Source organism: Vicia villosa, linkage group LG2 (assembly GCF_029867415.1).
Source record: "Vicia villosa cultivar HV-30 ecotype Madison, WI linkage group LG2, Vvil1.0, whole genome shotgun sequence".
Taxonomy (NCBI): domain Eukaryota; kingdom Viridiplantae; phylum Streptophyta; class Magnoliopsida; order Fabales; family Fabaceae; genus Vicia; species Vicia villosa.
Window position 1 is genome coordinate 170,089,012 of NC_081181.1, and position 15,086 is coordinate 170,104,097.

Here is a 15,086-nt window from a genome sequence, read left to right on the forward strand (position 1 = left end):
GGTTAAGAATAAAACAGTGTGATGTAGTATTTTTTAAACTTAACATTTAAAAAAATGATTATTATATGTTTTATATATTTTGTTTAAAAAAAATAGAATATAGTGGCGATTATATAAAAAATATTAATTTTTATATGTTTATAAAATGTTTAGTTATAAAACAAGAAATTATGGTTAATATATATTCAATATGTTTATTGAATGTTAGTTTATATATATAAGGAAAGTTATATATATAATGTGCAGTATGGAATATTATCATATTATCGTAGTTGAATGTACGATAGATTGTATCCAGGAAGACGTGCACTTAAACCCAATTTTATAGAAGCAGTTAATGGGTCTATCATGTGGGCGTTTGCTTAGGAACGTTGTCGAAGCGAAGGAGGATTTAGGTGTCCTTGTCTTAAATGTGAATGTACACCTGTAATTAGTGATTCAGAGGAAGTAGAACGTCATTTGAAGAGAAGGGATTTCATTGAAAATTATTGGGTTTGGACGTATAATGGTGAAGAACTGTCGAGTAACGTATCAGAGACTAGTAATACGCATGCTTGAAGTAGTCGACCGTCTATGGAATATGAGGAAAACTTTAATCTAATCAGTGACATGGTTGAGGATGCTTTTGGTGTGACATATGGTACTGGTGAGATTCAAATGAACCGGAGGTACGAAGAGTATGGCCCTTTCTTAATGTCACATATTGTTAGGCAAGTTTATGATGTTCCTTATCCTTCACTTGTGCCACGTAAATGAGGGTGTTATGTTGTAATAAAAACAAAATCATTGGGTCATATTGAAACTGGCGATCTTGTGAAAGATCTTGCTTACCAAGTTGATAAAGTTGAACAAATTAATGATGTGAATGCAGATGAACAAACTACAAGTTTGTCTGATACAATGGTTGAGGGGAATCAATTTGATTCCTTTATATTGTTGTTTGATAATAAGGTGGACAAATAACATGAAGAGTTTGGGTTCGAGGATAATATCACATCAGATGATGAAAATGATATGGATGACGAGCATGAAGATTTAGAATAATGAATATGTATTGATGAGAATTTGTTTTTGTAATTTTACTTAATGAACCATCTATTGAATATGTTAATGAATATGTGTTGATGAGAATGTGTTTTTCAAATATATTATATATTAACTGTATATTCTCTATAAATAGGTAAAATGCTACCCCGACCTGATAAGGGTAAGGGTACTAGTGATAATGGCAAGAAGAAGTCCTAACGCCCGAGGATAGTAGTATGCCAGTCACCTCACTCGGCCAGGCGTCCTCCCTTGTATAGTCAACTTGATCCTATGTTCATGGTCAGTACTCAGTCTTTTATGCCATTACTCTCCTCTCACACTACTACAAAATGCGTAAATAACAACGTCATTGTCACCACGGTTCTTCCCTACATCGTGGTGACATCTCTAAACTAAGGTGCTCCCATATTATTTTTGTTTCTTGATTTAAAATTAATCGTATATAACAATGGTTGATGAGTCAACAATGGTAAAATCACCAAGCTTTCACGGGTTCGAACCTCTGCACCATCATATAAATGATTGCATTAATATTAAGGTGCTCCTTTTATTTTTTATTTATTTTTAAATAAAAACTTAAAGGGTTATGACTACATTTGGTGTGTTCCACCATTGTGATATAGTTTGTTTTGCATTTAAAATGTTTAATCGTAAATTAAACTATGGTGTTTCTATATGAAATTTCAATATGAAAAAAATATATCATAACGGTTTTTGGTTTTGATCGTGGTGGTAGCTTTATAATATTATACACTCCTAGTTAGTTTGTTTCTTCAGTATCCTTTTTTCCATTGAAAAAAGAAACTAGACAAAACAATACATGATTTCAACCCTAAACCCTAACGTTTAATACTCTGAAATAATACACGATTCCAACCAAAACATCATCGTTCACCCTAGCTTGTCTTTTCAGTATCCATTCTTCACTGTGTATTTGTCATTTTCGTCATCATCGTCAAGGTTGACAAGATCATCATGATCGTGATGTTGAAAGAGAAGAGTACACCAACCAAGTTGTCACTGTCGAGAAGGAAGACAACAATAACATCGTCTTTGCTGTAAGGAAGGAAGACAACACCAACATCATTTACTTAGTCATCACGTTTAGGGTAGATACATATTTTCCCCATGCATCTACAGTAAACTTCATTTTCCATTATTGTGGTTGGTGTTGTGGTTGTTGTTTATGTTCTTCTTGTTGTTGTTTTTTTATCCTAGATGTCAACCTTGTCGAGTTCTTTATTAGATACTAGCAAAGAACATCAAACAAATGAATATTATGCAAATGAAACTCAAACAAATGATACTCAATCATAAAGATCACAAAGAGGTGTCACAATGATGCCCCAATTCACATCAGTCCTCAACTCATCAGGTGAAAAAACTCTGATCGAATTTGATTCGTTCTACAGAGTAGTTGATTGTGATATTACCTTACTTTTAAGAGTTATGTTATGTTCCTTGGACAGAGCAAAGTAAGTATATTGATAGATGATTGGAAATAAGTGGATGAGAAAGTCAAAGAAAGCATATGGAAAAACGTTAAGGTATTACATACTATATGCTATGAAGAAACTCCTACTAGGGGATCTGTTGATGCAAACCCAGCTGCCTTTGTCTGCTCCTTTCAGCTCAAAAAAGAGAAAAACAATCCTAGAGTAGGGGCTATGTTTAGGGAGGTCAGGAGGTCGGCTTCAAAATCATAGAAAGGTATCTGGATTTTTAAGTCTTCGAGTATCCCTATATATAAGTAAAATAATTCATCTAAGACTCCTCTATGCCGATATATGCAAACTCTTTCTCCGTTAACACATGGCTCTAGTATCACGTCCTCTTCGTTCCCTATGGACGAGAGGTTCATATTAGAACATAATTTTCCAATATCAATGAGAACCACCGTGCGGTGGCCATAACTTGGGACTTATGAATCGATGAAGGACCCGTTCATCTCCATCAAGACTTCCACGGAACTTGAAGAGAGGGACGATTCAGAATTAGTATCGACAAGAGGTGAGAAAAAATTACCATAGAATTCCCTAATGATTTGATCAAACTCAACTTGTCCCAAGTGACCCTCGCATTCCTTCATGCATTTAGCCCATAACTCACTTCTCTCTAGGGCGTTCTGGGCAACAGGTACATTCCCTGAATCATCGCACTCTCGTATGAGCACCATAACCAGAAAAAATTTAAATAACTGAGATAGATTAGAAAGTTACCAGTGTAATAAGGAGAAAATGTTGAAACGCGTTGATAAGAAGGAGAAGTTAGAAGCATTCTTGGAACAAATGAGAGTATGTGAATAAGAGAGAGCGATGGATGAATTCTTTAATCTTGGTTAAAGAGCTGAAGAGGATAGGGAATAGGATCATGATGCTAGTTATTTCCCTATAAAAGACTATCATTATGAGGGAAGGCCAAAAGATCCTGATGGGACGCACGCCCATCATTAGTTTTAAAAACCCCCTGACACACGCAGGGAACCTGTGGTCGTTGGATCATATGGAACAGTTAGAGTTATCGTCCTAGGAATTTTAGGAGTCAGGGGCCGAACACATCAGCCTGTTGGACCTTGTGATCGGGGGGCTTATGTACACTCTAAAAATTCCTAAATTTGAAAAATATTTTAGAATATTTAAATATTTTTCTATGATATTTAGAAAAAATTTTAAGAAATTTTTAATTATTTTTTGGATGGATGGATATCCATCCATTAGAAATATGTTAATGGATGGATTTGATGGATTTTATTCTTTAATGGATGGATTGGATTGGATTTTTATTAAGAGAGTTTAATGGATTGGTAATGGATTAATGGATTGGTTTGGTCCATCCATTAACCATCCAATCCATCCATTTTGCCACCCCTATTAATTTCTCCATGATTATCTACATTATGTTGGCACAAAAAAAGTCTTTAATTTCCACATTCAAGTTTCTATTGAGAGAGGCACTTATCAAATCCATATGATAAAGTTCCTATTGTAATAACCATGTCAATTTTGTTATTGCATTCGCATCTTGACCCTTCTCCCTCATGGATGAGTTCTTGGATGTTATTTTGGCAATGAAAGTTGTTAGTGATAGAGCTTGGTCCAAGCTCTGGATTGAAACGGATTTTATAAATGTGGTTCAAGCTTTTCACCGAAACTCTTTGGTGCCTTGCCAAATCAAACATTAGTGGTTTAAAAGTATTTCTTATTCTGCCCATACAAATCTTTTTATATCTCACATATATAGAGAAGAGAACTCTTCTACTAAACACATGGCCAACTTGGACCTCACTTGTAACTCCCTTACCATTTTTGAACCCATTCTTATGGGCGTTAGGAAGAATTTTGTATAAAATTGACTAGGAATTCCTTTTTTTAGATTTTATTCCTTTTGATGTGCCACTTTTGGGCTCCATTCTCTTTATAAAGCTTCTTTTTGTTTAATATATACGAGGCTTTCAATTTAAAAAAAACTTATTTGGTTAGCAATAAGACATTATATTACCTTACAAACTAAGCTAATAAGCTTTTGAGTATTATTATCTCATATTATATTTTTATTAAAATATTATTTTAATATATATTTTACTGTCACTAAGGTTAATTTTATCCTAATATGCGAAACTAAAGTCCCGCATCTGGAAAAAATCACCGAGACGTTTCAATGATGGAAGAGCATTTAGTGCCTTTGTTCTCAATTACTTTTTTAACTATTCCACGATCTTCCTACTTCTCGCTATGGCCGGACATAATCGTTAGAGCTGGTGACAACTTTGAAAGACTTTCTGACTAGTATACGTTCGACGAGCCTTTGGGAAAACTGTATGGGCTTACCAAAATTCCTATATTAAAGTCCAATTACACATAGTCTCAGCGGAGATGATCCAACGTATAAAGTTAGCACATGTGAGATTCAAATTACACTTTTTTTATTTCCACTTTTCACTATATCCATCTTAGACCTTGTAACTGACTTGGTCACTGGAGTGTAAATCTTACATGTCTTCTCCACGTCTGTGTCACCGACTCTAGAGCCCTAGGTCATTAGCCAACACTGATTTTAATAAATAAATTTGTTTCAATTTTAATGTCGGAGCCCTTTTTTATTTATATTTTATATTGGATTTTTAAATTATGTTTTTAGGTATAAATCACTATTTTTAAAAAAATATAATTAATAAGAAATTTTTAGATTATTTATCATATTTTATTGTGTCGTGAAATATTATATTAAACTTAAGACAAGATATGATAGAGTTATTCTTCTATCGTATCTTTTATGATCTCTTATAATGTACAGCAAACATATCTTGTAGATTTGGTTCAGGTAAAAATCCAATTAGATGAAATCTAATTCATTAAATTTTGACCAGTTTTTAGATATTTAAATTATATAATAAAACATATCAATCTATGCATAATAATAATAATAATAATAATAATAATAATAATAATAATAATAATAATAATAATAATAATAATAATAATATAAATAATTAATTATATTTAAAATCTATGAAAGTGTATATAAATTAAATTAATAAATATTATTTTTTTTTTAAAATATATGCATTTAATTTGATTTGATTTGATTTTTAAAATCTGAAAATCAAAATCTAATCACAATGATTTTTTCGTATAAGACATTTATTTTAAATAACATGCTATGTTTTATCATTGTTTTTGTAGAAAGTCTCAAAATCAAAATCTCAAAACCTCAATAGTAACATCATGGTAGTTTATCCTTCAAAAAGGAGAAGAACTTCCGATTTTCCTTCAAAGGTATATATTCTCATTCATTCCCTCTTTTCTTCTTCATTTTTGTTTTCTCAAAAGGCTTCTTTTTTTTCTCTTCTCACTTCACTATCCTATGTGATATGTTTTGTGGCTATAGACAAAGATTACAGAGATGACTCAAAAATTTGGCAGAGAGATTAGTGTTTTTGAAACTTTTTCAATTTCTCCAATTCAACATCATGCACCACACCAAGCTAATAAACTTGTTGGTATTCTGGAAGAAGACGAGACCGACGAGTTCTACGACTTCACTGCTGCCGATTATTACAAACTCTTGAGTACTAAAAAAGAAGGTAAATCCATCATTGTCTTTTTTTTTTATGAATGTAGAACTGATTATCATTAATTAACCCCTTCATGACATTGCTATCTAATTTAATGATGAACAGATAAATATCTGAGGACTCGGAAACTCCGCGAAGCAGACGAGGCAGCTCGCAGGTCGAAAATAACAAAGGTAATTATACTTTTCACAAATCAGATCAATAAGATTTTCAAGGATATTGAAATAAATTCGATCAATACGAAACAAACTTATTTTGTCATTTGGTTTTGTTTTTGTTTTTAGGCTGTAATTAGAGTTCGCTTCCCGGATAACCATACATTGGAAACCACATTTCATCCATCTGAAAGAATCCAAAGCTTAATCGATCTTCTTAACAATGTGATTGCACAACCACATAAGCCCTTTTATTTATGTGAGCATTTCAACACTGAATTGTTTTGGCTAGTACATTAGTATGTATAATTGTAAACTGATAGTGATCATGTCCTGAATTTCAATTAACCACATGTTCATGTTTTTAAAATATAGATACTACTCCGCCCAAGAATCTGATTAAAGACGTTTCTCAAGATTTCTATACTGCCAGATTTTGTCCTGGCGCCATTGTGTACTTTTCTTATGATGTTTCAAAAGGTGATAGCAACGGCGATTGCCCTTACCTACTAGAAGAAGTTATGTCTTTGAAGAATGCTTATGATCAAGGTCAGCCATCAGAGTCATTACAGTTTGAACTGATGTCTATTGAGCCTGTCACGCGAGCTCCTTCCATTGAAGAACGAAAACCTGCTGAGAAAAGGATTGTGAAGCCAAAGTGGTTGAGAATGTGATATCAATTAGGTTAAGTGGTTAATTGATGGAGAGAACTTGTTCTGTGCATGAATGTATGTTTCTTCAAAGTTTTGTATTTTGTTAATTTTATCCTCATAGATAATGTTAATTGGCTTATGGATCTTAACTTTGTGTATCATGCTAAATCTAAAAGATTGCACAAAAGTTTCTTTGCTCTTTTAAAATTTCTTGAATAGAGATTCTTTTTCCGGTATTATCATTTGACATTTTTTTTATAATCTCATGTTTTTCTCCATAAAGATTGAATTCTTTCTTTGTAGCTCATATACTTTTGTTGTAATAACTTTTTCTGTCTATTTATTAGATTTTCTGTCTACTAAACACCATTTCAAATGTAAAGAACTTCAACCTTAAACCTGGTTTATGAGGTGTATGCTATCTTATGGCAATGTAAAATGAATAGTTGGTGCTAACATTTCCCAATGCTACAGTTGAAATTCATAGTTGTAGTTTTCATGTAATAAACTCTTGGATATCCAACTGTTATTAGCGAATTCACTTTACTTTAAACTCTTGGAATTCAATGTTTTTTTATCCTCTTTCTGCAATTTTTCTTCACTCTTAATTCAACCGATCAAGATTTTCCAACGAATCTGAAGATTGAAATTCACCAATAGTAGCATCACAATTTTTATTTTGTTCTAAGATTTTCTGCATGTGATTGAAGAAAAATCGTTGTGATCGGTGTAGTCATCAATCTTGAAATTCTTGAAAAATGAAGTAAGCTTCTGCATAGAAGATCTGCGATGATGGACAAATGGAATGTTGTGTTGTGTTTGATGAATTTGTAGCTGATAGTTGCAGTTGAGGCATCGAGATCTCTGTTTCGCATAGCTTGAATCTTGAATCTATGGCAGCAAAACAGATCCTAAGGATGTTTCAATAACAAAAAATCCTAAGAATGTATATAAGATTCTATACTTGAAAAAAAAACAATTCACCTCTTTCGAAAATCATTTTCATACAACTTAAACATATTTTATCAAAGTGTTCTTACTTTTTCAAGTTGTGGAACTTTTGCACCATTTCATATATCTCAAAAAGTTTCATCAAACAATTATGAGCACGTGAGCAATTAAAGTATATAAGTTTAAATTGTGATATAGAGAAAGATAAGATCAATTATTCATCTTAAAAATCAATCCGAGGACAAATTTTATTTAAAATCATTTACAAAGTGTATTGGAACTTAGTCATCAAGTTTGTGGTGATAAGTTATTGTAAAAAGAAAGTAGGATTCTTTCTATTTGTTTATGTATAAGAAAGTTTTAAAGAGGTCTTTACGAAGACTTGTACAAAGATCTAAAACATAGTGAAAAATTCTCTAAGGAGTAGAGGGACTAGATGTTCCTTTGATTCATAAGGGGAACTAGTCTTTCTAGAACCGTGGAGGAAGTGATTCCCCTCCTTGAGTGATTCTCTTTAGTTAGTTATCATGAGTCCATGTCATTACTCACGTCTACGAGATGATTAGGACAATGGGATCCCAATCGGATTGGCTGTATTGTCACCTCTAGACGACCTCTTTGTCCATTGTGGGCGGCCTTATGGCCCATTTATGGCGGTCGGTGGTTTCGCTGGGCGCCTCGTCTCTCGCCTCCTTAATAACCTTCCTTGTAAGCTACTCCTCATTAGAGCCTAGTACAAATATAATATTATAAGTTTAAAAATAATTGGGACAGTCTCTTAATGATATGTAAGGACTAAATATCAAAACCTTCCATTTGGTGCTTGAACAATCAATTATTAAGGGTACATAATTGATTGGCCTAATTGACAGTTCCAATAACTCGACCCATAGATTATTTTCTTTTTAGCCTTATTTTCTCCTATATAAAGGAGGCCTCTCCTCCTTCGAAATCACATCAAAATTTGGAGTTTTCCATTATTTTACTATTTATAACTCTCCTTCTTTCTTAGTGATATTTTATTTCACCAAAGTTGCCTTAGTGTCTTGTGAATGAAAACTAATTGTAAGGAAAGTGTTGTTTTGATGTCGTGTCATTCTTTATTTCAAAAGTGTGATTCTTTTGAAGTTTTCTATTTTGATTGTAGAGATAAACCGGTGAAAATGTTTATTTGGTTCTAGAACTTACCAAGGTTGAAATTTTGTTTGGTTATTGAAGTTAGCCAATAAAATCTTTACTTGGTTCATAATTTCATCTCGTGGAAAAAATATTTTTTGATTGGGGGATGAGTGATCATAAAACCTCTCGGTTAGCTTGAAACAAAGGTGAGTGGCATAACTTATAAAACTCAAGATTATTAATAAAACTCTCAAGAAGTTCTCTTGGGGTCACATACTAGGCCAACATTCGACTGATCCTGTATAAATCTTGGTTCCATCTCTCTAACAGTATCTCTTACTTTCTATTGTTTACTTTATTATTTCTTATCTTTCCACTGCTTTTCTCTGTGCTATTTTAATACTAATGTTAATTGTTATTTTAAGAAAACAACTTTTTAAATTAATCAGGAATTTTAAATACCTCAATTCACTCCGCCTCCATTATTGTGTTTGGAGTTACTTGTTCAACAAGTGGCATCAAAGTTTAACTCATGTTAATAATTATTCCAAAAGGTAGAAAATGACTTCAATATATTCACAAAAGGTATCAGACATATGTCGTGTCAGTATTGGATACTAACAAGTGTGATACATGGAATACACTTTTGTTCAAAGGTTTCACGTTACTTCTCAAATCGTAGTTGTGCATGTGCATTTAGAATTTAAAGTGTTGATGTTTGTATATTTAATCTATATAATGTATTCTGATTAAGCTTATATTTCTTGTTGGTATTCCAGAAGAAGAAGAGACAAACGAGTTCTACGACTTCACAGTTGATTACTACATACTCTTAAGTAGGTAAATTGATCATAATCAACTTTTTTTATGAAGAACTCATTATCTTAAATTAATGGATAAATACCATTTTTCGTCCCTTTTCTTTATCTCGGAGTCCAATTTGGTCCCTTAATTTTTAAAAAGTGCAAATAGCTCCCTTAACTTTTTAAAATGGAGCAGGATGGTCCTTTCTGTCCATTTTATGATAACGATCGTTTATTAAAGCTTGCATGGCATATGACTTAGGCAGTAGGTTCTTCTTCCTTTTTTTCCCCTTTCCCCTATTCTGTGAAAACGGGAAATCAATTTAGGGTTCTTCTTATTCCTTTTTTTCCCCTTTCCAAAAATTGAACGACCTCTTCATGAAATCTTCGAGTTGTTTGTCCTCTATGATACAAAGAAGCCGTGAAAGTTTAAACATGTTAGAACATGAAATGTTCTGATCATATTTTATAGTTTTGATGATAACATGAGATATGAATTTTGTATAAGACAATGTGGTACTCTAATAGATTACGTTTTCCATTTCAGGAAAAGTATAAAAGAGTATGCAACATTTCTTCCTTCAGATGCTCTGACCCAAATGTTCTGGATGGCCACATCAGAACATGACAAGCAGAAGCAAGTTCTGAAGCTCTAAAGGTATCACGCTCTGAAGAACTTCCCAAAGGCTGAAGCGCTGAAGTTCTAAGAATGCACCAAACGCTGAAAACTCTGATATTCAAAGAGACTTGCAAAGTCTGAATCCAGTACAAAAGCAAATGATGAAAAGCTAGAAAGTCTAGTTTGTGCGTCTGACAAAAGGAACATTGGAAGTATGGCTACAAAAGGCAAAGTCAGAAGTAGCAGTTAATGCAAGGCTCGAGGTAGTTGATAAAAGTGTGAAACATTAAATGCAGCATTGTACTGTACACGCAAAGCATTTAATGCAGTACTATTCAACGATCATATTCTCATGCCTATAAAAGGAAGAAGTCAGCAAGAAGAAACGTTAGAAAGCCTACGTTCATTCTTTACAATCTCATTCATCTGACTCTGAACCTTTCTCACGCTAAAAGCAGAAGAACAAAGAAGCAATCTCGTTCATTCTTTATCACTAACGTTTCATGTGCCTAGTATGACTCAGAACTTCTGTTAAAGCAAAACAGCTGTCTCCAGTTATCCCAAGATGATGACCACGTGTGCATATAATCTGAAGGGACAAGCATGTGTGCAATTGATGAGACGCCGCCCTAGGTAACTGTGCAAATCTTTTCAAATCTCACGTTACTTCCCACTAACGTCTTTCATCATTAATGCATTTTGTGTAACTGCTGCATTCAGAACTTCATTGCATTTTATTTCAAATCCGTGTCTATATAACTTCATTTCATCTTCATTTTATCTCTTTTCACTCCTTCATTCTCTTCTTCGTTTATGCATTTTCACCAACTGTTTCGCCTCTACCAAAACCCTAGACCTAAGAGGCAACTCTGTTCTTCGTCTTCAATGGCTTCTTCAACATCAAACCCTTTTTCATCTCAGCAACATCAACCTGCTTCTTCTCAACAACAACAAGCATTCACAGAACCAACAAGAACTTGTCTGATTCCGTTTGCAGACTTGGAAGTTCTCTGTGAACTAATGGTGGATTTCAACAATCTTCAAGAACACGACTTCAACATCAAATCAAACAAGTTAGTTCAAGGCTGGGAAAACTACTTTGATCGTCTCATTGGACCGGTTTACCCAGATTTGGTAAAAGAATTCTGGATTCATGTTACTCTCACCCCTAAATCTATCATCTCCTTCGTCTTAGGGCAAGAGATTTCAATCACTGAAATTCTCATAAGGAAGTTACTGAATCTCAAAGGATTGGGTGGAGTAACTGGCGCTATTGCAGGCAGAACCAACTGGGAAGCAGTTTACCCAGAAATTTTTACATCTGGTCAAGGTTCGGCCAACACTAGAGATCTGAAACCTCCATACAGAGTTTGGGTAAAGATCATTATGGGATGCATAAATCACAGAAAGTCTTCAGTTTCTGCAACCTATATCAATCAAGACCAGCAGTTCCTTCTGTATTGCATTGGCAAGGGTCAGAGGATTGATTTGCCTCACATTCTGTTCAATCATTTGTGGACCCATGTGAAGGACTCAAGAGAGCAAGAAAGGCTGAAATATCCAAAGGTCAAGAGGAACACCATTCCAATGGGTAAGCTGATATCAGACATTCTGACAGAGAGTGGTCTGATAGATGCTCTGAAGGAAGCTGGAGTAGCTAAGGATCTGGTAGCCATCTGTGGGAGTACTCTGACAAACCATAGTCTGAAGAAAATGAAGCTGATCACCAAAGTAAATTCTCCACCAACAGTGGTCAGTGATATTTTGTCCAAAAGAAACCTAGACGATGAGTTTTAGTTGTTCTTCAAGGAAGAACATCCTGACTCTGTTCTCTTCTATTTGGAGTCATGCCTGAAGGACAACACAGAATTTGATCCAGCGTGGCTATGTGGCAGAAGTCTCCCTTCTGTGGATGACTTAAAGAAGAAGAAAAAGAAGAGAAAGACTGCTGGAGATGGTCCTACAAACCTTCAGAAGAAGAAGAAGAAAAGCTCAGGTATTTCTATATCTGATTCTGTACATTCCTCTGTTAAAGTTTCTGAACGAGTATCAACAGCAGACCCTGACTCTCTTAAAATCCCTAGATCATCTGAAGCTCTTAAAAAGCTGATAGATGATATAGATTTTATAGATAATACCATCCTTCAATCTGAACCAGAAATCCCCCCTCAACAAAAACAACCATCTTCTAAAATTCCATCTTCCTCCACCACCTCAAAAGGAAAACAACTCATTCAATCTTCTGAACCACAAATTCTGAATCCTCCACCTCTCACTGTTATTTTCCCCTCCATACCTTCTGAAAACATATTCTCCACTTCTCAACCTCAACCATCTAAGCCTCAATCTTCTGCACCCCAACCTCAACCATCATCATCTGTACCTCAACCTCCACCAACATCTCCATTATCTAAATCTCCACCAGCAGTTGACATTCCTGTCTTCTGTGACTTTTCTGACATATCCTTTCCATCCTCTGATCCAACAATTGTTATTGTTGACTCTGATCAAGAAGAAACCTCCTCACCCATCTCAATCATTTCATATATTCTTCATGATAAACCATCTGAACCCTATCTCATCTCCAAACCCCAAGAGCCTATAACCATCATCCAACCCTCTTCAACCCAACCCTCTGTTGATACTTGTTTTCAGTTACTTAACTACAGGGTACAGAACAGGTTGGAGATTCTGAAGGTTGCCCATGATACTAAGCTAGATCATGTGGCTGTTGGCAAACTCTAGGATGTGTTTACCAAGGAATTGCAGGTTGAAGTTCTGACTCTTCAGAGTGTTTGCATTGCTGCTACTTCTGGTCCTGCTGGTCTAGCTCTGGACTTTGGTCATTGGAAGACTCTGCAGGATATCAGGAAATGGAAGACTCTGCAAGCTGAATCTTCTGGTGCTGCAACCTCCGAGGTTGATGAGATGGAGCTAGAGGCTGATGAAATGGATTTGGATAATCCTCTGCCCGTGGTGGTCAAGAAGCCACAACAATTTCCTTTCGCTCCTAAAGATTTTACAGTTCTGACTGGTGATATGGAGACTATGTTCTCATGGTTTGACTCTAATCCAGTTGCTCAACCAATGGTTCAAGCTCCTTCTTCCTCTGTTGTTGGCTCCTCAACTTCTGAAGTATGGAACACTCTGAAGGAACTTCAGAGGGATCAAGAAGTTGTCTTTGATCGTCTGGAAAAGCAGGATGACACAAACCAAGAGTTCAAGACTTGGATGCAGAAGTCTGAAGAGACTTCTAAGAAGCAAGCAGAAGATACCGCTGAGATCAAGAACATCCTAGCCCTCTTAGCTTCTAAGTTTTCTTAGTCTAAGTCCTGTGTCTTTAGGAGTTGTCTTTTGTTTCTTACATCTGCTTTGTTAACCTTCTGTTTATCAATAAAATTTGTTCTTTCCCTTTCATTATTTGCTTTGTTCATCTGAATCTTTTTATGCTTTTTGATGACTGACAAAAAGGGGGAGAAACTTATTATTTGAATTGATTTCATTATATCAGTTGCTGGGCTTAAGTCTCAAAATTTTCTAACAAGAAATGCAAAGCTCTGTATCTGAAAGTTTTTGCAGGAATATAATGCTCTGAAAATCTCAAAAAGGGAGAAATATATTCAATTTGCTTAAGGGAGAAAAGAAATTTGATGTTCTGAAGATCTTCAAGATAATGAATGAAATTCTAAAGATCTAAAGCAAACAAAAATTGATGCTCTGATACGCTGGTTCTCTAAAGAAAATTCAAAGCCTTGATGCAGTCCAAAAGGAAGCTCGGAAAGGGAGCTTTGAATCATCTTAAGAGAAAGCTCAACTGCAAAGTCTCTTCTGAAATGGAAAATACTTAGGGAAGTCCTTTATATTAAATTCTTCTGGTATTAACTTCAGGGGGAGATTATTAATCTCAGGGGGAGATTATTCTATTCATTCTGACTAGTTTACATTGCTATATCTGTTTCATATTCTTTCTGGATACAAATTCATATCAATTCTATATGTTTTTGTCATCATCAAAAAGGGGGAGATTGTTAGAACATGAAATGTTCTGATCATATTTTCTAGTTTTGATGATAACATGAGATATGAATTTTGTATAAGACAATGTGGTACTCTAATAGATTACGTTTTCCATTTCAAGAAAAGTATAAAAGAGTATGCAACATTTCGTCCTTCAGATGCTCTGACCCAGATGTTTTGGATGGCCACATCAGAACATCACAAGCAGAAGCAAGTTCTGAAGCTCTAAAGGTATCACGCTCTGAAGAACTTCCAAAAGGCTGAAGCGCTGAAGTTCTAACAATGCACCAAATGCTGGAAACTCTAATATTCAAAGAGACTTGCAAAGTCTGAATCCAGTACAAAAGCAAATGATGAAAAGCTAGAAAGTCTAGTCTGTGCGTCTGACAAAAGGAACGTTGGAAGTATGGCTACAAAAGGAAAAGTCAAAAGTAGCAGTTAATGCAAGGCTCGAGGTAGTTGACAAAAGTGTGAAACATTAAATGCAGCATCGTACTGTACACGCAAAACATTTAATGCAGTACTATTCAACGGTCATATTCTCATGCCTATAAAAGGAAAAAGTCATCAAGAAGAAACGTTAGAAAGCCTACGTTCATTCTTTACAATCTTATTCATCTGACTCTGAACCTTTCTCACGCTAAAAGC

At 34.7% G+C, this 15,086-nt stretch overlaps 1 protein-coding gene across 1 annotated transcript; it reads left to right on the top strand.

Moving 5' to 3' along the window:
• Positions 1-5,771: 5,771 nt before the first annotated feature.
• LOC131647407 (plant UBX domain-containing protein 1-like) lies at positions 5,772-7,156 on the top strand. The gene is made up of 5 exons (XM_058917299.1): positions 5,772-5,822; positions 5,935-6,130; positions 6,227-6,294; positions 6,406-6,535; positions 6,652-7,156. Exons 1-5 carry the CDS (start codon positions 5,772-5,774, stop codon positions 6,948-6,950), a joined length of 744 nt encoding a protein of 247 aa, XP_058773282.1. The 3' UTR covers positions 6,951-7,156.
• The last annotated feature ends 7,930 nt before the right edge of the window (positions 7,157-15,086 follow it).